This window comes from Homarus americanus, unplaced genomic scaffold (genome assembly GCF_018991925.1).
Source record: "Homarus americanus isolate GMGI-L3 unplaced genomic scaffold, GMGI_Hamer_2.0 scaffold48226, whole genome shotgun sequence".
Classification (NCBI taxonomy): domain Eukaryota; kingdom Metazoa; phylum Arthropoda; class Malacostraca; order Decapoda; family Nephropidae; genus Homarus; species Homarus americanus.
In genome coordinates this window covers 376,582-403,750 of record NW_024730579.1, presented here as the reverse complement: position 1 = coordinate 403,750, position 27,169 = coordinate 376,582, and the positions used below count along the sequence as shown (strand labels likewise).

The following is a 27,169-nucleotide window of genomic DNA, read 5'->3' as shown; positions in this document are numbered from 1 at the left end:
CTAGGCTTTCAAATAAAGAAATTACTTAATGGTAATTTACACATCTGAACTTGTCACAGATACCTGTACCCGTTCAAATGCGAGACCCTAGCCCCAGCCCCCGGACAATACATCAGGGACAGATCCAAGTGATCCGGACCCCCTCCTTTCATCAGAAAATCCCAATATTTTTTCTTTAATGCTGTATTGCACTCAGACATTTTTGTATAGTAAAAATTAATTACTATTGGCCTCAGAATATCTCTTAATATCAAACACACGCAGCCTCAAAATGTCCCATGATATTGGTCAGATTTCCAAAAAATTCTGAGGGTGAGTTCGCTGTGTTCGTCATGTTCCCCCACCCACAACTTCTTGGACCCCTCCCTTTTGATATTCCTGGATCTGCCCCTGTATATGTACAGTACAGTACTTTATTGCTAAGTACCTCCTGAGATTAAAAGTTTTGAAAGCCCTGTACTGAACACGTGGCAGCAGATCCTCTTCTGTCATATTAAAAACAAGCTCATGAAAAGGATAGTAACAGCAACACAACCTTAGGACATAAGCTGCAGCACATGGTGCATAAAAACTTGCAAGTTTCCTCTCACATTTCCACCTAACATTGAAGAATCCAGTCACGCACGATGCACATTGTTCTCCCTGACTGCATTCGCCCCTTCCCCTCCCTCATCATTTCTCCAAAACCACCACGCCCACTTAATATATAACTCACTACTTAATCAGATAATCGTGAATGCTGCGTTTACTAAATTGTGTGGTCACTAAGACAGAATGCCCTCCGCGTTAGCCGCTCCCAGGGCCACAGGTGTGCTTCCCCGGTCTACCTCTCCCTCCTCCCCTACCCCTCTCACACAGCTGCAAGAACATGCCTCCCTCACCCCTCCTACAACAACCGTTAAACCCGCACATTACATCATTCTAGCCCATTTCTTCCTGTATACCAGCTCGTTATTTCTGCAAGCATAATTTTAATTTTGTATTCCGAGGAAATAGGTCCTTTGTTTGCCGAGCCTCCAGGCCCCTATCCTAAATCCCCGAATAGTGTGCCCATCGACTCTTCCCCACAACCCCCAAATGGTGGCCAACAATACCTAGGGGGTGAAATTACCGAAAAACCGACGTGAAATCAATTACACGGCCAAATATGGGCGGAACAGTGCTGGAGTCAGCACTACACGTCAGCGATAACAGAGTTCTACTATTCTCTCATAACCTCAGATGATGACAATCATGACATACACGTTGAACAAACTTGTAAGATAATGACTGCACCTTAGTTATCACATCAATCACATTTACAGATAACTATACTGATAAATTTAAGTCTAGTTCTTATTCAGCCATTTAGATTGTACAGCATATAAATGATTGCTCTCTACATATTAACAAATTATATTTTAATTTTCTAGAAACATGGTATCCTTAATATTGCTCCAAATGAATGATTAAAATTACGAAAAGCCTAAAGACCATAATCTGACTTTTGAGTGTACTGCACTGAGAAAGCAAGATAAGGTCGAGAAGTCGGTGCTGCGACTTCCTTACCCTAAGGTTCTAAACCAAGTTCCCGAATGTCAGCACAAGACCCGCCCAGTTCCACATACCTGTCATCCTGACCACTGCTCCTTCCTACAACCAAGATAAAATGCTGCTTTACACAGATGAGGAAGTGTTGCACAGTATAAGTGTCAGCTACAGCCACCTCACAACCTGTCTAGGCTAGAACACACTGCACTAGCCTCACACCCTCGCCATAATCAGCTGAGCTCACGCTGCCACGTTACCAAGTACCTATATTTTACACTATCCTCCCCGAAATCTGTGATTAATACCTACTAAACTAAATAAAAATAACAATAAATATTAATTAAAATGCTTAGCAAAAACCGCTTGAAGTTTATGAACATATTAGGAAGATACAAAATTATACTTTACACGGCTCGCATCTGGCAGGAGGGAAGCCATTGCAAAACACCTATATATACTGTCGAAATAATTAGTGGAACAAACTGAAGTGCTGCTCAACACTTAGCCATAAAGGGGAGAGTCATATACTGTACTGACACAAAATGCACAACGAACCCATCATATAGGCTACACAGGCACTAGGCAGTACGTCCCTACTCTAGCACCATCGGTGCAATCAAATATGGGATGAACCTTTTAAGCTTTATAGCTCATCGGGCACTGCTGATATTAGGCCAAGGAAACAGCAAAGATAATATATGATACACTTAATTAGACCACAGGGGTTGTGAGAGAGAGAGAGAGAGAGAGAGAGAGAGAGAGAGAGAGAGAGAGAGAGAGAGACTCTTAAATTACGTATTCCATTTACACTACTCTGTACAGTACAGTTCAGTGAGAGAGGACTGTTGGTTGATATCCGGCGTGACATTTTACATCCTGCCATTATATCTAACGTAAACATCTGACTTAGAACTTGCCTCTCCTAAAATAATAATAAATCGCTAGCTTGAACACACACACACACAAACATTTCAATATCCTTCGATGGTAAGGGAAAAATCACTTGATAAATTAGTTTGAGTTTCAACTACCCGTATCACAATTTTCCTAATTTATTTAATTTCCATTTAAAAATTTAATTCCTTCACTGCCAGGATGTTATGCTCAAACACAGCCTACCAGCGCATTTTTAACATCGCTTTAAAAAAAATAAATAAACAAAAAATCCATGGCCAAACACTAAGCTCCAACCTGGTAGTAAAACCATCAAAAGCTTTCTTTCGTTCATGCACGACACTTTGCTCTGTATTAAAAAACGCGGGTCATGACTCATGGCTGGGGTAGAAAGTTCAGTTTTGACTGAATACAATCGTCACAGAAACTAGGAACTAAATATTGTACCGTCATTGTAAGGGTATTTTCTCCGGTGGTACACACTACTCCTTTCACTTCAAGGGCTAAGATGTAAGCCGCACCCATTGTTCATTGTAAGTAGAGTACAATGTCCTTTTACATAAGAGTTGTCACTCTTCATAAGAGAAGGATTAAGCCATCATACAAGATATATTTTACTCAGTGAGCTAATTCATTGTACTCAGGAGGTTTGTATTATGATAAGCTCACAATAGGAGGCAGCAAGAGCCTCAAGTATGTAGCACCGTCAAGTGATGAAGGCCCCAACCTAACTTACTTAACCATTGACCGAGGCTAAATCCATACCTACAAGCATCTGGCAACACCTCTTCACTGCCTCAAACAACATGAATAATGAACTTTCAGGCTTTTAATACACAATAGTGTAACTACGAAATGTGAAAATATATTATCACTTTGTCTTATCGAAGTACAAAATTCGTCTTATGCTTTCGCAATCAGTACACTAAACGACAAGCCACACCACTTTATGTATAATTCTGTACAGAGGACAGGTTCTGCGAGCGCGCAATCACGCGTGAAAGGGCACACAGACACTCACTCGTGTTATTCACAAAAATTTTGTGCTTTCTGTAATGAACTTTGGCCAGATGCTAATGTTAAAAGACCACTTCCCCTATTCCACTATAAGTTATACATACATAAACACACCTACCTAGTGCCTGTTTAAATACCTCAATTAACACCTGTTACTAATATATTAGGCCACCTGGATAATGTATAATCTCTCCTACTCGAGTTAAGAAGTAGATGCGAAAATTGGGTTTCATGACGATTAGGCACCCCGGGTACCGTCGGGGGCTTATGTTGGGGTGCCGAATCTTCAACTGGGCACTTGGGTGCCTATTCTTCATGAGATCCCGAGAATTTTCACTTTCATACCAATACTTTACCTTGACATTCCTACCCAAACCCATCCAAGACATCTCTCCCTCTCCCTACCTGGGCGAGGTGGGGACGATCCATGGCGGTGAATAAATTCATTATGTCTGCAACTGTCTGCCTCGTGATATCTCGTGTACCCGTTTGTCCAGTGAGAGAGTGGGTGCTTGTGTCCCCGCGGGTGTATCTGGGTGTAGAAGCATCCCTGGTGGCGAGTGTGAGCGGGGGCTCGTGGGTCTGTGAGGTTCCTCCCATGTGAGGTGTGGCGACTCCGCCCTCTGGACCTGGTGTGTTGGTCAGTGTCCTCATCGCGACGACGCCCACTACACACTGCCCGGGTTGGTTCGGTGCTACTTCTTCTATCGTCTAGTGGCAGCCTGTACCTTGACTGATGTTGTCTGTCCTGTGAGACTGACGAAGGAAGGGTCTGGGGGCGACGGCGGCATCTTGGATCCCGAGTCTCACCTACGACTCTGTCCTTAAAGCGACTCGTCGTCTCTCCATGGGTCTGGTGGATCGTCGTTTCACTGCGTGATGACTGTACAACTTCGGGAGAACCATGGAGATGACTCCTTAAGGTGGAGGAGCGGGGCTGTGAGGTGGTATGGTGAGCGCCAGGTGATGAAGGACGACGGGTCGGGTATTGTAGTGTGTGACGCTGCTGCTGTGTATCAGGTGCTTGGGGACGTGTGGCGGGGTTAAGGTCATAACGTTCTTCACGATTACCGGTGTCTCCTTTGCCCCCGTGACTGAAGTCAGTGTCTGGAGGTTCCCGAGGAGAAGCATGGTCCCTCCCTGGCTGGGGCGTGGCGGGGTTTGGTCGTGGGCGGAGTGTAGGTGGCGTGCCACACTCACTACACGAACACTGGGAACATGACCCTCGGGAGTCGCAGCTGCTGCTCCGCCCGCTGGAGTGACTCTCACCCGAAGAGCTGCCGTCGTCTTCCTCCAGACTCACACTGCCGGGGCGACCCTCACGTGGGCCGAAGCTTCTACATCCGTTGTTATGAATACCCACACTCTCCCGTGGTCGTCCTCGAGGGCGGCCACACCACCCAGTGTCTCGGTGATCAAGTGGATGTTGGCCTCGCCCTTCTAGAGCAGTGCTGGTGGTGGCACCCATGGTGGCACTTCAACTGGGATAAGAGCCTCTCCCCCAAGTGTATACAAAATTTAGTATACAATCACTCTGCAAAATAACACAAGGGTCTTCATGCTGCTCAATGTTCCTAATAACGAATTGTTGTGCTCTGTCGTAAACACTCAAATCTCTTCAGGGTGTCAACAAAGTGAGCCTACTTCAAAATCACAATAGATGGATGGTCATCTGTCCCCAACACGAACTGTGGCACACTTTAAAGACTGCCGATGCATCACTATCATTATCACTCAAGCAACCGTCCATCTGCAAAGACAAATTTCACTGGATGATCCCCTCACTCCAGCACAGGACACATGTACAGTAGTGTCACAGAGAGCTGGGCATGGAATAATTTACTGGAGCTCTGCTCTGAGTTTTTTCAACAGGTTTCGCTTTATCGTTGTTCAAACAAGGACTAACCATTCAATATATGGTTACACATTCCTACCGCACAATACCACCCTTAGCACAAGTCAACAACACACATTTCAATTTCCAGCAATTCTTTTGTACACCTCTTGTTTAGAAACACTAGGTGAGACATAATAACAATCTCGGTTCTGTCTGTCCACGCCATTCTGGAGGGTGATCACTGCGATTATTAAGTATCTAATATGAAAAACTGGGACAACAGGATTACCGCACAATTTATGCTACTCATGAATGTAACATACGAAAACTTTATACTAACTCTCTATTCTTTCCTCAGTAATTCATCTTACAGTATTTACATATATACACACAGTATACACACACACACAATGATACGAATCCCTTTAGTTCGAAGCAGCAACAACCTAAGAGCTTAAGTACTGAACAGCGTGCTGGAACCTGCGGGTAATATCAGTTCCAGGTATGTCCCAGGTCTATGGATAAGATCACACCAGTAGCACACCTCCCGCTGTCAGCCACTCATCTGACGGCACTTTGCGTCCAGGCTGGTGGTGGTGTCCAGGCTGACGCCGCACCAACACACACACACATACTGAGTAAACACTAGGTAGAGTGGGCTGGTGGGTGGCGCCAAAGGGACTCGCGAGCGGATGGACACGTTACATATACAGGGTAGATTAAATACGGAAAAAATATTACATGTATATAAACAAACACACATTTACACAAATATACACATATATACTGAAAATGTTCATACCTGGTATGTGAATGCACACAAACAAACACACGGCAGGGGCGGATCCAGGAATATCAATGGGGGGTCCAAAAAGTTGTGGGTGAGAGAACATGGCGAGCACAGCTAGCCCACCCAGCTGGGGGGATGGAGGGGGGTGCGGGGGGGAGCTGTAAGCCCCCCCCCCAAAAGTTTTTTAAATATGATCAATATCATGGGCATTATGAGGCCGTTTTGAGGCCATGTGCACTTAATATTAGGAGATATTCTGGAGTCAATAGTAATTACCTTTTACTATACAAAATGCCCGAGTACGATACTGCATTAAAGACAAAGTATTGGAATTTTCTGATGAACAGGGGGTCCGGACCCCCTCCCCCCCCTGGATCCGCCCCTGCACAGCAAGACTAAAGACAAACAGGTGGGGAACCGTTGTCCCACCTTGTGTTACGCCGCCACCTGTTGTCATCGCTACAACCAAAGTTCGTGACGCTAACACCCCCGTTTAACAATTTTGTAATAAAGCACGTTTCGTGCGTGAGTGTGTTCGTGTGTGTGTGTGTGTGTGTGTGTACTGAACCACAACAAGAGGGTCAGGGGCTGCCTGAGGTGCACAACACAACTTAGATCATCATCATCAACAGACACACCTTTTTCCTCCCACTTGATGTCTGTTATACCAAAAGCCACCTCCACAACACTTCGCCAACACAACACCACGCTTCATTACACCACACTACACTACAATACCACACTACACCACAACATCACCTTATTACAATACCACACATCACTACACTACAATACCAAACATCACCACAACACAATAACCTGTCACCTAGACTTGTGGATCATCTTTTCAGAAAGGGGTCAACCATCACCCTAAACACAAAAGCACAATGCCACTATGTCGTGACCCGTGTTGGAAATGGGAAGCAAACTGGTTGTAGTGGTGTCACCCTCATACTGCCACCAGATTCCGTGAGGTAAACCCCCCCACCTCCAACCGTGACCCCATTCTACAGGACCACCCGCATAAGGTGGCAACAGTTGCACACTTTCCTTCCTTCCTCCCTCACACACACACACACACACACACACACACACACACACACACACATAAAGCGTCACCCACAGATCTTTCACCCCGCCACCATTAACAAGAAACGGGACCAACAACGATATACAATTCCGTTCACCAAAATAAATTTAATCATTTCCATCTACCCGATAACTACATCATACACCCGTAATACACCACTCTGAATATCCCCCTGTTCTTTACATAGGTTAGCATCGAAGTATGACCAATAGGGACTTCTCATTCATGATCCGACTTTGCGCACAGTGACAACAGGTTCCTCCTCCTCACACACAAACCTGCCACCACTTGGCTACTATTAGTCCACATGGCCGGGGGTCGTTATTCCTCCCACTATTTGGAGCCTACTCCCGCCTTTCCTGTCACCTAGTGTGGTGGGACACGTACACGTGTGTGTGTGTGTGTGTGTGTGTGTGTGTGTGTGTGTGTGTGTGTGTGCGCGCGCGCGCTCGCGCCCCCCGTGGTTTTTCATCGAAAAACAGGGTTTTTCCATGAGTACCCAGTCTGATTTCTAGGAAATCTGATTCGTGAGTTTTTAGCGAGTGTCGTGAATTGAATTGAATTGAATTGAATTGAATTGAATATCAGTCCTCTCAGCCTTCAGTAAGATAATGGAAAAGCTAGCATGTACTGTAATAGACTAAATTCCTTCTGCAATGCCAATAACATCTTTACAGACTCCCAGTTTGGATTTAGAGCTAGAAGGTCGACTGAGAGTGCTCTGCTATCCTTTACTAATGACATCTTAAATTCCTTTGATGACAGTCAGTTCACAGTCGGTATATTCTTGGACCTCTCTAAAGCCTTCGATACTGTCGACCATACCATCCTCCTTTCAAACCTTGAACATTACGGCGTTAAGGGCCTGTCCCACAATTGGTTTACCTCATATCTGTCCAATAGGATGCAGTATGTCTGCTATGATAACCACTAATCTGATTCCTCGCCAATCTTGTATGGAGTCCCCCAAGGTTCCATTCTCGGTCCAGTACTGTTTTTGTTGTACATAAACGACATAGTCAACGCCAGTTCACTCATAAAATACAACTTATTTGCAGACGATAGTAATCTCTATGCCAGCAACTCAGACCTCCATTCCTTGATGAGAACTATGAACACCGAATTGACTAAAGTCAAGACCTGGATAATACATAATAAACTAACCTTAAACCTTGAGAAAACCCACTACACGATCTTTCACAGAAGGAAAAACTTGACCCCCTGTACCTTGGTAATACAGTCCTCAAACGTGAACAAAATACTAAATTCCTCGGAGTTATTGTTGATGAGAAACTTAACTGGAGAAACCACATATAAGCCATTCACAGTAAAGTCAATAAACATTGCGGTATCATGTGTCACACTCGACAGTCACTCACTCTCACAGCAATGAAAGAAATCTATCATGATCTTGTTTACCAACACCTGATACACTGTCACACACTATGGGGGGCCCTTGGCTCTTCAAAAACACAATCCCTGATTACTGCACAAAAGAGAGTTGTACAGACAATGACCTACTTGAAAAAAACAGATCACACAAACGAAAGATTTGCTAAATTGAAAATGTTAAAATTCGAAGATATTAACACCTACTGCTGTGCCCTCTTTGTTTACAAATCTATCAATCACTTGCTTGACAATAATTATTTCCAGTTTCGGAATAATCAGAGATACAACTTGAGGCACCCAGAGCTACTAGGACCACTCCCCATGTGCGCCTCTCAGTCCCAGACCTCCATAAAATATCACGGTGTGAAGGTGTGGAACAACTTACCCCCACCCATTGGAGCAAAGACTACGCTTCCTTCCTTCCTTCCTTCCTTTAAATTCATCTCTTAAAAAAAATCTATTGTGTAAGTACATGTATTAATATTTCTTGTAATACCTACTATATATATATATATATATATATATATATATATATATATATATATATATATATATATATATATATATATATATATATACAGTACCTGCTTTTATTGTACCATCAAAACCGTTTTATCAGAAATTATAATGATAATAGATAAGAAATTACCATTGCAATAAATATATTTGCCAACTGGACATAATCCCGACAGCTCTGTCCTCTTGTTCAACCTTTATAATGTACAAACCATGTTGTACTGCTTCCCCATTATATTTATGTTTTTCAATTCCACTAATTTATGTATACACTTATAATATAAATTAAAAAAAAAATATAATAATAAATAAATAAATAAATAAAGTAAATATTGAAGTGATAACCGTGGTAACATTCAGAGATGTTCTTATTACCACCATGCTAATGTACCATTCCAGAGGTTACTAAATTTTATATAATACTTCCTTGAGATAAATTCACAGTATATTTCAGGTGCCTACAAGAGAGCTCAGGTTCTCAACTGGCTCAGCCATGTTAATATTGTTATTATTATCCACTCTGTATCTGTGTTTTCTGGCTAAATAAACTATTTAAATTCAATTCAATTCACAGGGCAGAGAGGTCGACATGAAGACCAACATGATTCGCTTTCATTCATTCTTTCCGACTGATATAACGGATGTGTTCTATTCTGGTGTTCCCTTCCCACAACAAGAAACCGAGACTTCCATCAGGTTTAACCCGACGCTGCACACACACCAATTCGTCCTTCCCAAAGTCAGTACCGTCAATATATGAAACTCGTTATGTGGAAAATATTGGGTCACGTACTGTAAGCTTATACAGCAAGAAATGTTCAAGAATAATACAACCATTTTAGGGCCTTAAGACAACAAAAACGTCTTCATACCTAAAATCATCACAACTCAAAACTTTCCTTATTTTATATACCAGGTAATATAGTCATTGTTTACATCTTACATGTACAGATTTAACACCGACATTATTCTACATTAAATAACTCTGACATAACGTGACTGTCAAATCTACTCATATAGGCGTTTCCTTGCTTGAAACTGAACACACTTGGAGCAAGAAGTTTTAAAGTGTTAATAAGGAGACACCTGCCATAAAACGCTTCCTGCTTAAAATTACGACCATCTTCTCTTTCATGGTACTATGTTATATACAACAAGTTCCTACTATAGGTCTCTAACAAGGAAAAGACCCGTAATGGTGTTTTTTATTTTATTTATCAGTAAATATTAATGATACACTACGGAAATATATACGTTCGTGCAACGTAGCTGGAGCCATGTGGCGTTATACAGCTGTGCTGAGAAGACACCTCACCCCCCCTCCCTCACCTTCTCTCCCCCAGTGTGCGCGGCTCAGATAACGGATTTAGAAGTTCTACATAACGGAGTTGCCATCAACACCCGTTCGTTAGCATCTATAAAAAGCCTAACTCCCTGCGCGCGCGCGCGCGCACACACACACACACACACACACACAGAGGTTTTCATCCTCTACAAAAAAAAAACTCGCTTCCTTCAGCTTGTCCGGGACTTCTCTCTCACCGCCCCGGCGCCCGACAGGTGTTACCCTAATAACTTGTTAGAAAAAAAAAACATCTGTACATCATCTACTATAAACTTGTATAAAAAGACTCTTGTATCACCAATTCCCTCGTCGTCCGTCGCAAGCTACCGAAATACTGTACACTTAGCATAAATCTCATATTTGTAGGCCACTTTATGCCTGACACTCAACCACTGCACGTTGGTCTGGACCTGTACAGTAGTATTTACAAAACCTGAATGTATTTATGAAATTATCTTTACTATTTTAATTTCCACCTTTAATAATATTATTATAATTATTATCTTTATTATTACTATTATCATCATCCTAATTATTACCGCGCTATTAGTATTAGCCCAGCAGATGTCACTGTAAAAATAGCCATGTCACCACCATGACAAAAAATTACTAAACAATAAAATTTAAGTTTGACGTTATCCATTACAGATATCTGGATCAATAAACTCCCCGAGTAAGACCGCTAGTGTTATACAGTTCATAAGTTAAAACCAGACGAAAAACATGTTCTAACCCGAATGACAACAGACAGACCTCCAAACTGTGATTACATTTCGCTACAGCCACAATAACACGCCATTAGTTACTAGTAGCCATTCTATTATACTTAACAGATGCTAAGCGGTACACGTGGTTGGTGGACAGAAGGAAGGCGAGGTTGGGGGCCGCCTGACTTACTGAAAGGTACTGTGAGCTGTCAAACCTAGTAAGGTGTTTTACTGCCTGACGAACTGACGAATGAAGAGAGACATGTTACTGATTGACTGACTGATGAGATGTTCTACTAACTGACTGACGAATCATGAGCCTTCATTTGCAACGTGACGTCTTAATGGCTGAATGACTGATGAATAGCTGGACGTCTATGTAACGAGGCGTTTTATTGGCTGAGGCGGTCAGGCACAACGAACTCTTGTATGCAACCACACGTTTTACTGCCTCACTGATTGGGGACCAGGCGGACTGAATCAATCTCGCCGGTCTAACTCCTAATCGGCCGGACACGTGACCCAAATACAAATCATCGTTCAGTCACAAGCATTACACTGTTCCGAGACTTACCTCAGCTGAGATTATGGAGGCATGGAACCCCCCCCCCGAGCCTCTCAGCGGTTAAGTCTTGGGAGAACGGATGGAGGATGACTAGTGTTTTCTACTGAGGTAAAGGTGTATTGCTCATCAGCGATAACCCCCTACCACCACTCCTACTCATCACCACCAACCAGCCTGACCACCACTAACTTCCCTATCACCAACATCCCTAGAACACCAAAACCATCATCCCTACCACTATTTCAACAACCACTACCACCAACCCTACCACCACTACCAGGGAGCCCTACACTGTGGTGACGGCTGTACATAATCACAGGGTACACGGATGGTTGGCCTCTACTCAGGGGTAACATTTCCTCCTCAACCCACGAGTTTAATTTTCCCGTTTAGTGCTCGGCGTGACATCCTATCCTTTCCTCTCTACTTGGGGTGACACTCGGCAACCAACTCGGGGGTAAGGTGTGTGTGTGTGTGTGTGTGTGGGGGGGGGGGCGCTAAAAACACACCAAATATATCTGAGTAGTTTCATCAGTCTCATCTAGAAAATAACATGAAAAGCCAGAGTAGAGTAGAGCGTTAACCTCATCACACAGTGTATTCATAATGTGTGATTCAAACATGTCATTAGCGTCTTGGAGGGTCAATTACACAAATAATTAATGACATTACAATAATTACTAATCACAATTATTCACTTCCGACTTCGCTCTTCAAGTGGGAAGCCAAAACGAAGGTACACGAAGACTAACCCAGAGTTACGGTGATGGTGGAAAATAAATGGATGTAAGATTCGGTTTTTTTTTTTGAAGGAGTTTCGACTTTAAACAGACCATTGTGATTTGTTTCTCAGCCTGTATGTGTACTCTCGGCTATACCCATTCATTTATGTTTCACTACATAACACCAAGATACACTGTTCCTTGTAACTCCTCCGGTACAACAACCTAAAATACTATCATCGAACTAAAGGAAATATTTTATCATATTTCAAGGGGTCAAATCATCGTTCTTTTTGAGTTCCCTAAATTCAAAGTCTCATCCCGTGTTTTGTTTTTTTTACCTGGTACTGTATATATCGTGTCTGCTCTGTATTTCCCTATTCAAAAATATTCTAAAAGACCTTAACAACATCAACCTAGAGAAGTCAACTTGTGAAAGAGACCTAGGAGTACTTGTAAGCCCGGACCTACGGCCTAGAAAACAGTGCGTTAATGTTCGAAATAAGGCAAACAGAGTATTGGGTTTTATATCTAGAAGTGTAAGTAATAAGAGTGCAGAGGTCTTATTGCAACTATATCTTGCGCTAGTCAGGCCGCACCTCGATTATGCGGTTCAGTTCTGGTGCCCTTATTATAGAATGGATATCAATTCACTAGAGTCGGTGTAGCGAAGAATGACGAAAATGATTCCGGGACTAAGAAACCTTCCATATCAAGATAGGTTAAAGAAACTAAACTTGCATTCCCTAGAAAGACGAAGTGCGGGGAGATATGATAGAAGTATTTGAGTGGGTGAAAGGAATCAATAAAGGAGATATAGATAAAGTTCTTATAATATCCGAGCAGGATAGGACTCGAAGCAACGGATTTAAGTTGGGTAAGTTTAGGTTTAGGAGGGAAATAGGAAGGAACTGGTTCACAAATAGGGTGGTGGACGAGTGGAACAAGCTTAGCAACTATGTCGAGTGCTGGAACGCTGGAAAGTTTCAAAAGGAGACTGGATAGATTCATGGATAATAAGAGTGGTAGTAACTCTCGACAGGAGCTGCCATGCACAGGCCAACCGGCCTATTGCAGACTCCTTATTTTCTTTTGTTCTTATGTTCTTATGCCCTTGGCTGCTACTGAGCGCCAGGAGACACGTTCTCACTCGGTGAGGTCACAAAGGTGTGTGTGTGCGTGGTGTGTCAGACTCACCTTCAGCAGACTGGGTTCCTCCTGCTCCCTGGCCTCCCCCAGCCAGGCCTGGTACGCCAGCCTTCTCCAGCCGGTCCACAGCTGTCTCCAGCCGGGCTACCAGTGATGCCAGCTCTCCTGCCATGATGCTCACCAATTCTGTAACACAAACAAGGGTCACACTGTTAGTATAAACACTACACACAGCTTATGACGCCATCCTTATCATACGCACTAAACACATATAACATTAACCACACCACATCATCTACTACACTATACATCCTACAAACAATATTACAACAGCATTTTCTCAACAAACACTCAGACTCATTTCCACAATCAAAAGTACAGCGTCGTTACAAACATCATACCATATACCATCGCCAGTTCACACTTCATACTGTAATGCAGTGGTCCCCAACCTGTAGTTCACGGAACCATATTATGGAGCCTGCGGCAAGGATTTAAAATATATATATATATATATATATATATATATATATATATATATATATATATATATATATATATATATATATATATATATATATATATATATATATTTATATATTATTTGGGATTTTTTGTAAGAGAGAAATTAATGAAAATGTGTAAGAAAGGTGAGGGACCACTGCTGTAATGCAACAAAGGATGCCTGTTCTCCGGCATCCCCCCCCCCAATACACGTTAATGTACATCACGCACCTGTCTGGTGAAAGGAGAGGATAACTATTGAGATGAAAGTTATGAAGCCGATATCCCTTTAAGTGTCATATGTACATTTTACACACCTGTCATATGCATTGCCACTATCACGTGTCACAAATATAAGTCATATGGAGCCGAACTACTTAAAGTGTCATAAGTCCGTGTCATGAAGGCTAAACATTTAAAATACCCGTCACAAGTGTCAACCACAAACACGTGTCATAAGAGAACCATTGTAACCACCAAGGCTTAATACATGATAAATCTTCCATGATCCTCACCCACTACAACACCTCCCTATGTAATCAATCCTACAACATGTCATAAGAATATAATAACCAATATCACAACCACTACAACACGTCATAAGGGAGGGAGAGCCATAATCATTACGAGAGCCATAATCATTATCGGTAAGTGATTAGGGATGATATAACTCTCCAAACACCTTAAACATTTGACATGGTTGTGACATCTATTATTACTATTACCGTAAACTATTATAACACGTAACGGTAAAGAATATAAGCACAATTTTATTTATGGAAACACAAAAGCAGACAAAATTTCCCGTCTACTCTCACTGCTTACATGCCAAACGACACTTTCAACCATCAGGATAAAGGAATTTGCAGTATATTCAAAATACACAAAGGCGGCTCTGAAAAATGGTTCCACTTAGATTATATACCAAAGTTAGCGGTTAAAAACACATTCTCTTTAGTTATAGCGTTTTCTATGACGGGTCGAGGGAATGGACGTCACAACAGGAGGTAAACACCACCCACTCTCCCAGCTAATATAAAATATTTATCCATAAAATTCTATCACCACTTAAATAGCATTTATGATTAGTTATTATAGTCACGGGGAGAGTGGGGTGAGGAGCATGATTTCACGAGAAATTTTCGTTAAGACACACACAGAGAGGCAGTAGAGAAGCAAGTCCATCTTATTAATCTATAAATGAAACATTTTTAAGCCTACTTCCTGTTTCACTATGTCTGGAGTCTCCCTACTGCCGGTACACTCTCACTAGTCACTTCCTTTTACTGTTAATCAACACGAACAAGTGACACTTTACAAGAATATTAACCATTCATAAGATGGCTATTACCTTAACTAACACTAATTAACTTCACTTATGTTAATTGGGTAGTTAGCTTAACGAGCTAATGAAGCATCGACCCGAGGTTAATGGGATGACTCAGCAACAGTTATTATGGGAGGTCGTTTAGAGGGGCGAGGCGGTGAGGGTGAGTGTGGTGGTAATTATAAGGCTGGTGCTCTCCTCAATGGACCTAACAAACACATTCCCAATAATAATAATAATAATAATAATAAAAATAATAATAATCCACTATAGGATAAAATGTGGTTCATTTTAGATCAATTTAATCAAAACACAGCTAACTAATCATCATCATTCTGTCCCCTCATCCTACAAATTTCTACACATATCTGCCGTATTAAATGTGTGGTGCTGACACACACACACACACACACACACACACACACACACACACACACACACACACACACACACACACACACACACACACACACACACACACACACACACACACACGTACGTACGTGAGGTAGGAATCTAAGGATTGGGGGGGGGACCACAATAGGTGAAAATTCTACGGGTTGGGTCCGCTAAATTTCGTTGTGTGGGTTGTCTTGCTAAAGCAGCTAAACAAACATTTAGTGTAATGATTAATTAATTAATAATAATAATAAGTACTATAGAAAATAACCGGTATGTAAATATTATTAATACCAACGAATGTTAACCGATGAACTAATTAATAATAACAAAGAATATCAATTACTGGAATAACAAAAAACTACTTTTAATGGTAATCACGAAATCTTAAGGTGGACCAACACACACAGTTACAGTAGCCCACCACACAATGTCAATATTGGTCCATTTAGGGTCAAATGGTCTACAGCAATCGTTACTAAAATATTGCTTACATAAAGGAGCGCTACTACAGGCAAAAGGTCGTCTGGCGTTACGTTACCACAGCGGGGTGAAGGAATACACCAAGTTCTCGTTTTATGGTTTATGCCATCAAAGTGCCCTGTAGGCAGAAGGCGGTCAAATGTTCGTCTGGGCGCTCATCAATGCTCGTGCTGGCGTTGTTTTTCAGTGCGTTCGATTGCACGAGGAAGTTGGACAACTTGAGCGAGTCTTAGACCTTACTGGGTGGTAGAGGGTAGTGCCCGACACTGTTCACTGCTCGTGCTGGAGTTGTGTTTATGGAAGCTGCGTGATAGTCAATTCGCCCTCCTAGCCTAAGAGCACATAAGCACGTCGTCAGGCCATACTCTTACCTAGCATTCGCGTTTACAGAGCAACTATGGCTGGGTCCAAGATTCTCACAAACTCGTTGGTAAATTTTCTCCCTCTTTACAGTCGAGTTTCTCAGCAGTTTCGACACCATTTTCAGCGTCATATTTGTGATACAGCTTAAGTCAGCCACCCAGATGACTTTCTCCCACCTCCAGCAAGGGTGAATATGTCTGAAGTAGGAAGTTTGAAGAATTAATCTAGGTTCCTCGGCTTGAATCAACTTGCGAGATGAGCTCCTAAAACTCAACAAAGGGTTCATGCGGCTCGAATTAGGCGAAAAACATTAACAGAGGAACCTTAAGAGTGTAGATGGTGGGCGACAGGTAAATGTGAGCTAGTTTTTATGGCGTGTTTATGGGTAGTGTGTTCCTTCACCACCACAGCCTGGATGCCTGGTGGGTTACCTGACTCACCTTGTGGAACTTTCAATCACTCTCAATCTCTCACACACGCACACATTTACTCTCTCTCTCTGGTGTGTGTGTGTGTGTGTGTGTGTGTGTGTGTGTTTGTGTGTGTGTAATCATTTCTACACTTACAAACCGCTCACCATCCACCCTCTTATTGTCAGCTGCCTTGTGAGCTCTATACACGCCTTCCCTGACTGACTTTACTCATCGATTTACTGACCGACCAACTCAAAGAATTTTTCTTCCACGGCCGCTCAAGCTATGGGTTTCTTACTGAACTATTCATTTACAAACACAAATCAGTTAATTTCAACGCCGAATATCCCAATGATAAAGATAGTTTAATTAAGTTATGATTTAACTCTTTGGGAAAGGTGAATGAACACCTTGAGGATGATACCTTAAGCCCTCGTCCTCCAAAAGCCAAGGAATATAGCTTAAAATCGACTTGAAAGACTTGCATCTTAAACCCCCGTCCTTAAAGAGCCAAGAAACAAGTTGCCTTTACAGTCAGGTTAGTTGATTTTAATACATCTTCATAGTAAGTCATGACACCATACCAACACTACTCTTCCTGTACTCGTCCCTAGGATACTGCCTCTTAATAAATAACTTTCACGTTAACCTTTAATATTTGGTAACACCTGAGACGTATCGTACCTGTACCTGTCCTGTTGTTTTTGAGTTTAATATTTCCAACCCCCAGAGGCAATATTGTACCAGCAACTGTACCTGGGCCCCTGGATTGACGACTAGAATATCAGTTTAATATTGGGCACATCAGAGGCAATATTGCACCTGTGCTGTTGCATCAGACCGATGCTCTTGTTTCAAAGTCAATATTCTGAATATGAATCTCAAATTTAATATTACACGGGGACAATATATCAGGTGAGGCGAGGTGGGCGTGGCGGAGACCTTGATGGACGGGCGTGAGGCATCAGGTGACACTTGACCTAGCTGAAGGACGGGTGTCTCGTGTTGTCAACTCTCTCTCTCTCTCTCTCTCTCTCTCTCTCTCTCTCTCTCTCGTCCCCACTCATTTCATTTCCTCCCATGTCATTACATCTCTCCCTTATTTTCTGTGCCCGTCTCTCCCTCTCTCACACATAACTTATTTCCCCCTCAATTAAAACAAGACTAAAGCTAAAAATAAGACTTTCATCACAGTTAACAGGTCGTCACACACACACACGCCCGTTATAGCACACTAAATTACCTGCCTGCACACAACCTCTTTTAATTAAAAAAAAATGATTCAACTATCAACCACATCATAAAATAATATTAATTCTCTAAGTAAAAAAAAAAATACAATAACCTGTAAACAAATTCATCTATAAATGCATTACAACAAAATAAATGTATAACAAATTCTTACACATACCGTACACTAATAACGTTAACAAACACAAATACATACATTACAATACGCATAACAACACACATGACTCAACTAATCCGGACAAAATTAATTTACCAGGTGGGAAAAAAACACAATTAATATTTCAACTAACCCACGCAAGAACATTATTAATTGGAGCGAATAATAAAAGAAAATATTATGAGTACATCCCGGCTTTAATTACCACGTTTTGGCACAAGTGGAATAATATTAAATGGTAAAGGGCTCTCGTGTACACCTGGGAACAAAATATCCATGGATACTTTTGGCAATATGTGGGTACTGAAGGCACGCGCACACGCACGCACGCACGCACGCACGCACGCACGCACGCACGCGCGCACACACACACACACAAGGAATTTGTCTTTCTTTGCGTCCTTTATTTGTATTATAAATCTTTTTTAAGTTGCTATTTACACTATAATTTGTAAGGTAAAGTAACGTTCTGCAGCTATAATTTGTAAGGTAAAGCAGCGTTCTCCAGCTATAATTTGTAAGGTAAATCAACGTTCTCCAGCTATAATTTGTAAGGTAAAGCAGCGTTCTCCAGCTATAATTTGTAAGGTAAATCAACGTTCTCCAGCTATAAACCAAAATCTTATCCGTGAACTACAGATAGATGCCAGACACTCCCCAGCGTCAGGGGAATTTGCGCGGGGATTGTGGCTTTAAAACGTGTGTGTGTCTGTCTGTGGGAAGTGTTCCTCCACTGACTGTTTTAACCGTTCCTCGTAAATGTTCTCAACGGCCTCTTGTTCCTGGTCGCCAACTCCACTGGTGCTCTGGAGTGAATGAATCGGTCTTTTGCATATTTGTGAAGAATAGAAACAAAAGAATTCAATTTACGTGGGTTGAAATTCACTCTCTTTTTTTCTTTCTCCCGTCGTGGGTGAACGAAACACACACACACACACACACACACACACACACACACACTATTTGTCCATTTCTCTGTTTGTCGACATCAATCAAGAATGAAACGACAATTCTGTAATTCCTGAAAAACTGTATTCCTTCAAATGGTTCCTAATTACGACTTTCACCACATGAATGACTCAGGGGAAGGGGAAGAGGGGTGAGGGTAAAGCTAAAAAAATATACACCGTCTGTGCCCTTCACCCCCCACATCCCACCCTCGAAAGAGCTGAGAACCATAAGAGGTGTCGCTAGGCCTACGAGTACTGACGAACAAGAGCATTAGGGAGCAAAGAGAAGCATTAATTGTGGTGGTGGGTGATAGTGGTAGTCACTGTGAAGGTGGAGTGGTGGTCAGAGTAATAGTGTAGGTGATGGTGGTAGTTATGGTGGTGGTGCTTATAGTAATAACGGTAGTGGTGGTGATAGTGGTAGTCATGGTGGTGGTCATAGTAGCTGTGGTGGTGGCGGTAGGAGCAGAAGCAAATCAATAAGACACTAGTGCAGACAACCCCATGTTTTCCATCCCTCGCCACCACCAGCACCGCCGCCTGCACCGCTGTCGTCAGTAGTGTCGCGTCCTTCCCTCCACCACCACCCCCGTCTCCCAACGGTGGCGTCACAGCCTCGCGTCACCCTCGATCGGTCATATCGCGTCACCCTCGATCGGTCATATATCATTTTGAGTTATTAAGTCCATCATACACCCACTGACCACCTCCCACTGGGCGACACACTGTTAACACGCTTCTCTATACAATGTTACAACGTTTTCCGTGTTGGCCAGTACCTGATGGTGGTATTTTGACGTGCCTACACCTGCCAACAATATGTGAGACCCCAATACCTGTCCTAGACCCTTAAACTGCATAACAAAGGGTGATAGAAACGACCTCAGGAGACCAAGTAATACCTACTCTTTTGTACATAGTCATCACTACCTTAGGCTACAGCAAGATGTTACTTCCTGCCATGTCTCATCCTCCTACAGCCCCCCCCCCCACCAGCCGTCACCATCATGTCGTCCCTTCATGACCAAATATCTCTCTCCTCCTTCAGGCAAGCTCGAGGGAGGTGTATACAGTCTCCCAGGGCGGGTGGTTGTCTTGACCTTTAAGCTTCTGACCGCCGTAAAATACACTGCAGCTCTTGGGTGTTGTGAAGGCTACGTGGATGTGTAAACCAAGTACTAAGAGCAGTTCTTCCCGTTCTCGAGTTTCCTTCTGCCCACATGTCTCCACATACAGACAGACAGACGCGCGCGAGCAGACACACACATGCAAGCAACACTCCCCGTCTTACTTACACTATCTGTCAACGTCCATTATTGCGTGTTAAACTATGTGGTACAGTCCATTATTGCGTGTTAAACTATGTGGTACAGTCCATTATTGCGTGTTAAACTATGTGGTAGTCCATTATTGCGTGTCAGACTATGTAGTCCACTATATTATTGCGCGTTAAACTATGTAGTACAGTCCATTATTCAGAGGCAAACACGATTATTACATACATAATGTCAAAGAAATCTAACCAGAGAAAAATGTGAACTCATGATTCTAACACACTAGTGATGGGTGAGCTTTACAATGGCGCGAGAAAAAAAGAGAAGAGGCGGGCAAGGAATTGAACAATGGTGGTTTGTGTTGGTTATGACTGGTGGCTACAGCATATAGAGGGGAAACAATGGCGTCGAGATTACATAGAGACTTTACAGTAATAGTTGTTTCTACTAACCCCACCAGACGACGAGGATCACCGCGAATTTGTTTATTGGGTGGATTAAACCGCTGATATGGAGAGCATATAAAGAAGTCCCTCTCTCGTGACAATATTCATTACTAAGGTCAGGATAGGCGAGCAATAGGAGGTAAATTTAACACATGAATTTTTGACGACCAACGTTCTAACTTGGTAATAAAATTCCCAACAAAACAAAACTTTTGATAGTTGGTTTAAAAGGTCTTTTAATGACTCACTTGACTACTGATTGTGACTCCACGGATTTTGTGACAACAGTAAAAACAGAGAGATGGTTTATCAGGTGTTATAAGAAACAGCGCTGTGATAACCTCGTGCTAATTCACGTCTCCACTCAATCAGCTGTTGCACCGCCCACCTGTCATCTACAGTATATCCCGGGAGGACAGCCACCTTCACCCTAAAGAAACAATACAAGAAGCCTCGCCACCCTCTCTCTCAAAAATAATAAAATACTTAACATAAAATATAACAGGGAATAAAAAATCTGAATCCATGACCAAACTTGTTTTTCATCAAGTTCAACGTCTACACTCAAGACGTGAAATATGTTATCACAGTGTGACAACATTGTGCTCGAAGGTGTAAATTCTGCTCCCCTTCCACAATCCTATTATAATACTGTACTGGGTCCAGATTCTCAAGGAGTCGTAAGAGTAATACTCCTCGTAACTATAAACATAAGACACCACCTAACTAGTTGACTTAAGCTAAAACATTAAAATGTCGCCAAAAACTGCGCCATAATTACATAGCGAGACGTTTACTTCAAGACAAAGTTAACACACAAAGTTTACCAAAAGCTTTTTATGTTAATTTTGTTTTTTAACTGGTACTGATGAGTGTATCTACTTACAGTATAGTATAGTCTTAAGTGTAATTATAGATGCTTTTTGGGATTAATCTTTATATTTTACCGTAAGTCAACCAATTAGGTGAATCCTTACATCATTAGTAAGAAGGAAACTCATCGTAGGAGCCCTGAAGGTGGTAAACAGTTTCAGGTCCTGTGTGCTGCGCTGTACAGTACACGATTGTGATAGATCCCAAGTAACCTACCTTCTTCTGAGACACTCTCGTCGAGGCTGGTGGATAGAGGAGGGTTGGTAGAGGGATAAGGGCGAGCGGCAGGGGACGTGGACACACTCTTGGCACTAGTACTATCCACGGGTTCGTTTGGGTGAATGGCTCTGTCCTGCACCTTATCACTACCACAGTCGGGGATGTCCTCGTCCTTACATGTCGCTGATACGTCATTTGCCGTTGAGTTTTCTACAGCTTTCAAGGCTAAGGTATCCTCCTTTACCTCACACGCACTTTCCTTGATGTGACCGTTCTGAGGCACGCCGTTCTGGCCTGCTGCCCCGCCGCCACAGGCCTCAGTATGGGCATTTTGGGCGCCGTTCTCAAGGACATGACCATTTGTCTTGTCCTTCCGCGGGGAGTCCTCGGAGCTTTCCTTCCCACAGCTACACGCTGAGCCCATCACGAAAGCGTTACAAGACACCAAACATCTTCCACTTAAATCGTCACTTACAGTTCTCTATTTACTGTTTCATTCCCAGGTCTCACTCACTCACCAGACGGTCCCATTTCGACGTTAAAAAACGCCTTACATGTCCCACTTTACTGTTACTTATAATGCTTTTTATAAAGTTACATTCCTGGGTCTCACTTATACGTCGATTCCATCTCAGAGGCGTCACTAAACATTTTCCACTTTGTCACTTATAACTTATAATAATTACTTATAAAAGTTATATTCCAGGATTCTTACACACATTCGTTACTCATCTTCGTCACCATCCTCCTCATTTATTCACCATTCTATACTGTAGGGGACACGACAAGTAACAACCCGACAGAGACACGATGACAGACAGACAAGAGACACTGCCTTTCAGTCTCGCTCGTCGCTACATCTCGAGTCGTGTGGTTAATTCCACACTAAAATTAGCCACTGGCAACTGAGGTTATCAATCTTTGTCCCCTCACCTGAAGGTAAACCTTATGCGCCTGGGAGGAAAAAAAATATAATAAAGCGTAAAATTTCAGCATCATGACGTCATACACTATATGGTCGACAGCCGCAGGAGACGAGATGGTCTCTACGGGACTAGGGCTGTGTTGCAGTCCCAAGCATCGTGTTGTGTTGGGTTATACGAGTAGGTTATCATGGTGCGTGAAGAGGGAGGGTAAAGCGGGGGGTTGTGGAGGGGGGGTTCGGGGTGTGGAGGGGGGGTGGATGGAGGGGAGGCCGTGGTAGGGAATGTGGGAGTGTGGTGGGGGGTCGATGGTGTGGTAAGGAGTATGGGGACGTCAGAGGTTGCTCGGGGGTGTGGAGGGAGAGGTCTGGGGGAGGAGGGGCCGGGGTGGCGTGGAGGGGTCGGGGGGGGGCGTGAAGGGTGTGTGGGAGGGGGAAGGTGGAGGGGGAGAAGGCGTGGAGGGGGAAGGTGGGGAGGGGGAAGGTGTGGAGGGGAAGGTGGAGGGGGGAAGGTGGAGGGAGGAAGGTGGAGGGAGGAAGGTGTGGGAGGGAGGAAGGTGTGGAGGGAGGAAGGTGTGGAGGGGGAAGGTGGAGGGGGGAAGGTGGGGGGGAAGGTGGAGGGGGGAAGGTGGAGGGGAAGGTGTGGGAGGGGGAAAGGTGTGGAGGGGGGAAAGGTGTGGAGGGGGGAAAGGTGGAGGGGGAAAGGTGGAGGGGAGAAGGGAGGGAGGGGTGTGGTGGGGAACGTGTTGAGGTATGAAGGGAGAGGGTATGTGTGGGGGGAGGGAGGACAATGTTATCTTAACTTGAGGAATTAGTCATCGTAATCAAAGGGTTAAGACATCGTGTGCAAGGGTTTGTTACTGTACTGAAGGAGTTAAGTCGTAGCATTGAAGAGGTGAAACTTGAAAAAATATCCAGTGATTTCAAATGAACAGACAATTTACCTTAAAATAGCCATCAATACAGACAATCTGGTATCTAATTTTGGGGATTTCATGTTGAATTTTTCTATGACTAAAAGTACAAAGATTAAGTCCAAAATGGCAATAATATTAATCTGTAACTCGAAGTTACCTTAATACATTCACTCAGCACCAGTTGAGGGACCGTAAATAAACACGTTCACTTGGCACCAATTAGGGGGAACAATTAAATACAGAACCACCATGAATACCAGATTTCAGAAGGACAAACTTTGACAGTTTAAAGAGGCAGCTGAGAGAGGGGGTGTCGCCCTTGGCCGTGAACTTGACAGATGACTCCGACCTGATAACGAGATCTGAGATTGCCGAGTTCCACGACAATTTAAAAAATGAGTTACTTAATGCACAAAGGCAGAACATACCATACAAAAAACTCAGATCATACAACAATGACCCTAAATGGATAAATAATTATTTAAAGAACATCATTGGCCAAAGGAAGGCTATAGGTAGAAGGATAAAGCGTGGCGAAATTTACCTCCAGGATTATTATAAGATATTGGCGAGTAGGGTTAAAACCGAGATAAGGAAAGCCAAGAGGAATAATGAGGTAAGGATAGCAAGGGAGGCGAAGACAAACCCCAAAGGATTCTACCAAATCTATCAAACTAAAACACGAGAAAAGATTGGACCAATACGGTCAGATACCAGCGAGCTCACTGATAACGACGGAGAAATGAGCAATAATTTGAATAAATATTTTTCAACAGTTTTCACCACTGAAAATTTAAACATGATACCCGAGGCACCGACTCTATTCAGAGATAGTGAAGAAAACAAATTAAGCGAGATAGTAGTGACTAGTAACGATGTTAGTAAGCAAATAGACAAACTAAAGCCTAATAAGTCACCTGGTCCCGATGAGATATTTGCCAGAGTATTAAAGGAATGTAAGGAAGAGCTTAGTATGCCCTTAGCAAAGTTGTTTAACATGTCCTTAAAAACAGGTGTAGTACCAGAATCCTGGAGGATAGCGAATGTAATACCGATTTTCAAGAAGGGGGATAGATCACTATCCTCTAACTACCGCCCAATCAGTCTAGCATCAATAGTAGGCAAATTACTGGAAGCAATCATTTCAAATTTCTATACGAAATCACCTGGAGAAGCACCGATTGATCAATGATTCCCAGCATGGCTTCACAAGCGGACGTTCTTGTCTAACTTCTATTAACATTCTTTCATCAGTTTTCGAATCGGTGGACGAGGGGCACACCAGATGTGGTATATCTCGACTTAGCAAAGTCTTCGACAGAGTCCCCCACGACTAATTAGAAAGGTAGAAGCACATGGAATCAAAGGTAACATCCTTAAATGGATTAGGGCGTGGTTACAGGACAGGAAACAGCAAGTGAGCATTAACGGCACTAAGTCCCATTGGAGCAACGTCACAAGTGGAGTTCCCCAAGGCTCAGTACTTGGACCATTATTATTTATTATATACATAAACGACATAGATATCGGCATAGACAGCAACATAAGTAAATTTGCTGATGACACTAAAATAGGACGTGTTATCAAATCTGACGAGGACTCAGCAAAACTACAGGAAGATCTAAAAAAATTTTTCGAATGGTCTGAAAAATGGCAGATGAAATTCAACGTCGACAAATGTAAAGTACTCAGTATAGGAGATGTAAATAGGGAAACCAGATACCAGATGAACAACGATGCCATAGAGAAATCCGACTGCGAGAGAGATTTAGGAGTAATGATAAGTAGGAACCTTAAGCCAAGTAAACAATGTGTTTTTGCTCGTAACAAGGCTAATAAAGTACTTGGGTTCATACAAAGGAGGTTAGTTACAAGTAGCGAGGTCATCCTAAAACTGTATCTTGCGCTTGTGAGACCACACCTGGATTACGCAGTTCAGTTCTGGTCACCGTATTACAGGATGGATATAGAATCATTGGAAAGAATTCAGAGGAGAATGACAAGACTAATCCCGGGCATTAGGAACCTTGAGTATAGAGACAGGTTAAAGCATCTTAATTTGCACTCCTCGAGAACGAGTGAGGGGCGACCTGATAGAGGTGTATAAGTGGAAGTCAGGGCTAAACAAAGGGGACATTACAAAGGTACTCAAACTATCCAACCAGGAGCGAACTCGTAACAATGGTTTTAAATTAGACAAATTTAGATTTAGGCGTGAAATAGGTAAACATTGGTTTGGAAACAGAGTAGCGTATGAATGGAACTAGTTACCAAATATCATCATTAACTTGAATACGCTGAATAGCTTCAAACATAGGTTGGATGCTTATATGAGCAATAGGGGTTGGGTGTAAACGGGACTGCCCAGTATGGGCCAATAGGCCCGCTGCAGTTTCCTCCGTTCTTATGTTCTTATGACTCAGGACAATTTCACAGTCCGTGTTTACAAAATCAAATTTTAGCACCAATCAACATCATCAAACCTGATGAAGAACTATGAAAGGAGTTTACAACTTACAGTTAAACCATAAAACACATTTCGGAGAGTCCACACAAAACTCCAACAGCCAAAGTCAAACACAGATCTCCAACAGCCACAAACCATAGGCCAACACCAGCACCGTCAAGTGAGAAAATCGTCCCTCTCTCCCTCAGCCACACCTCCAAGTGACACGAATATCAGGTTTCCTAAGAGGTCTTAGGGGGCCACCAGCTTACTGTGAGAAACATCCTCTATGATCAGGATAATAACGTAAGATTGTGTGGTGACGCTATTTCCTCTCTTACACAATACCTAATCTTACAACTGGTATGATCACAACACCTGATCCCACAACACTTTATTTCACATCTGGCGTGGTCAAAATCTCCCTTCAACATCAAGTGTATCAAGAGCTAGAAACTAATCCATATCCCACCCAGCAGCTGTTTTTTGTTGTAATGTGCAGTATTGAGACCCTTCAACGTCCAGGGTCATTAAGTTCAGTTCACACCCACAAGTCTCTCTATCTGACAACTTTCTAAATAAATTATGAAAGAAATTTCCACTCAGTTGATGATGTTTTGATATACAATGACGAGCTTCAGTTGCCAGGGTCTTTGTATCTACACCAGAGT

General features: G+C 42.7%; 1 protein-coding gene across 7 annotated transcripts in view; it reads right to left on the bottom strand.

Moving 5' to 3' along the window:
- LOC121867041 (adenylyl cyclase-associated protein 1-like) overlaps positions 1 to 27,169 on the bottom strand; it is a 116,637-nt gene that overhangs the window by 29,685 nt on the left and 59,783 nt on the right. For 3 of the 7 annotated variants that reach the window (XM_042366794.1, XM_042366796.1, XM_042366795.1), the window contains exon 2: positions 13,603 to 13,740. In XM_042366794.1, the coding sequence (XP_042222728.1) occupies positions 13,603 to 13,740 (138 nt within the window). Of the gene's footprint in view, positions 1 to 3,846; positions 4,925 to 13,602; positions 13,741 to 22,210; positions 23,163 to 27,169 lie in introns of those variants that run through there. The other 4 variants (XM_042366789.1, XM_042366790.1, XM_042366791.1 and 1 more) reach the window with 3 other exon arrangements.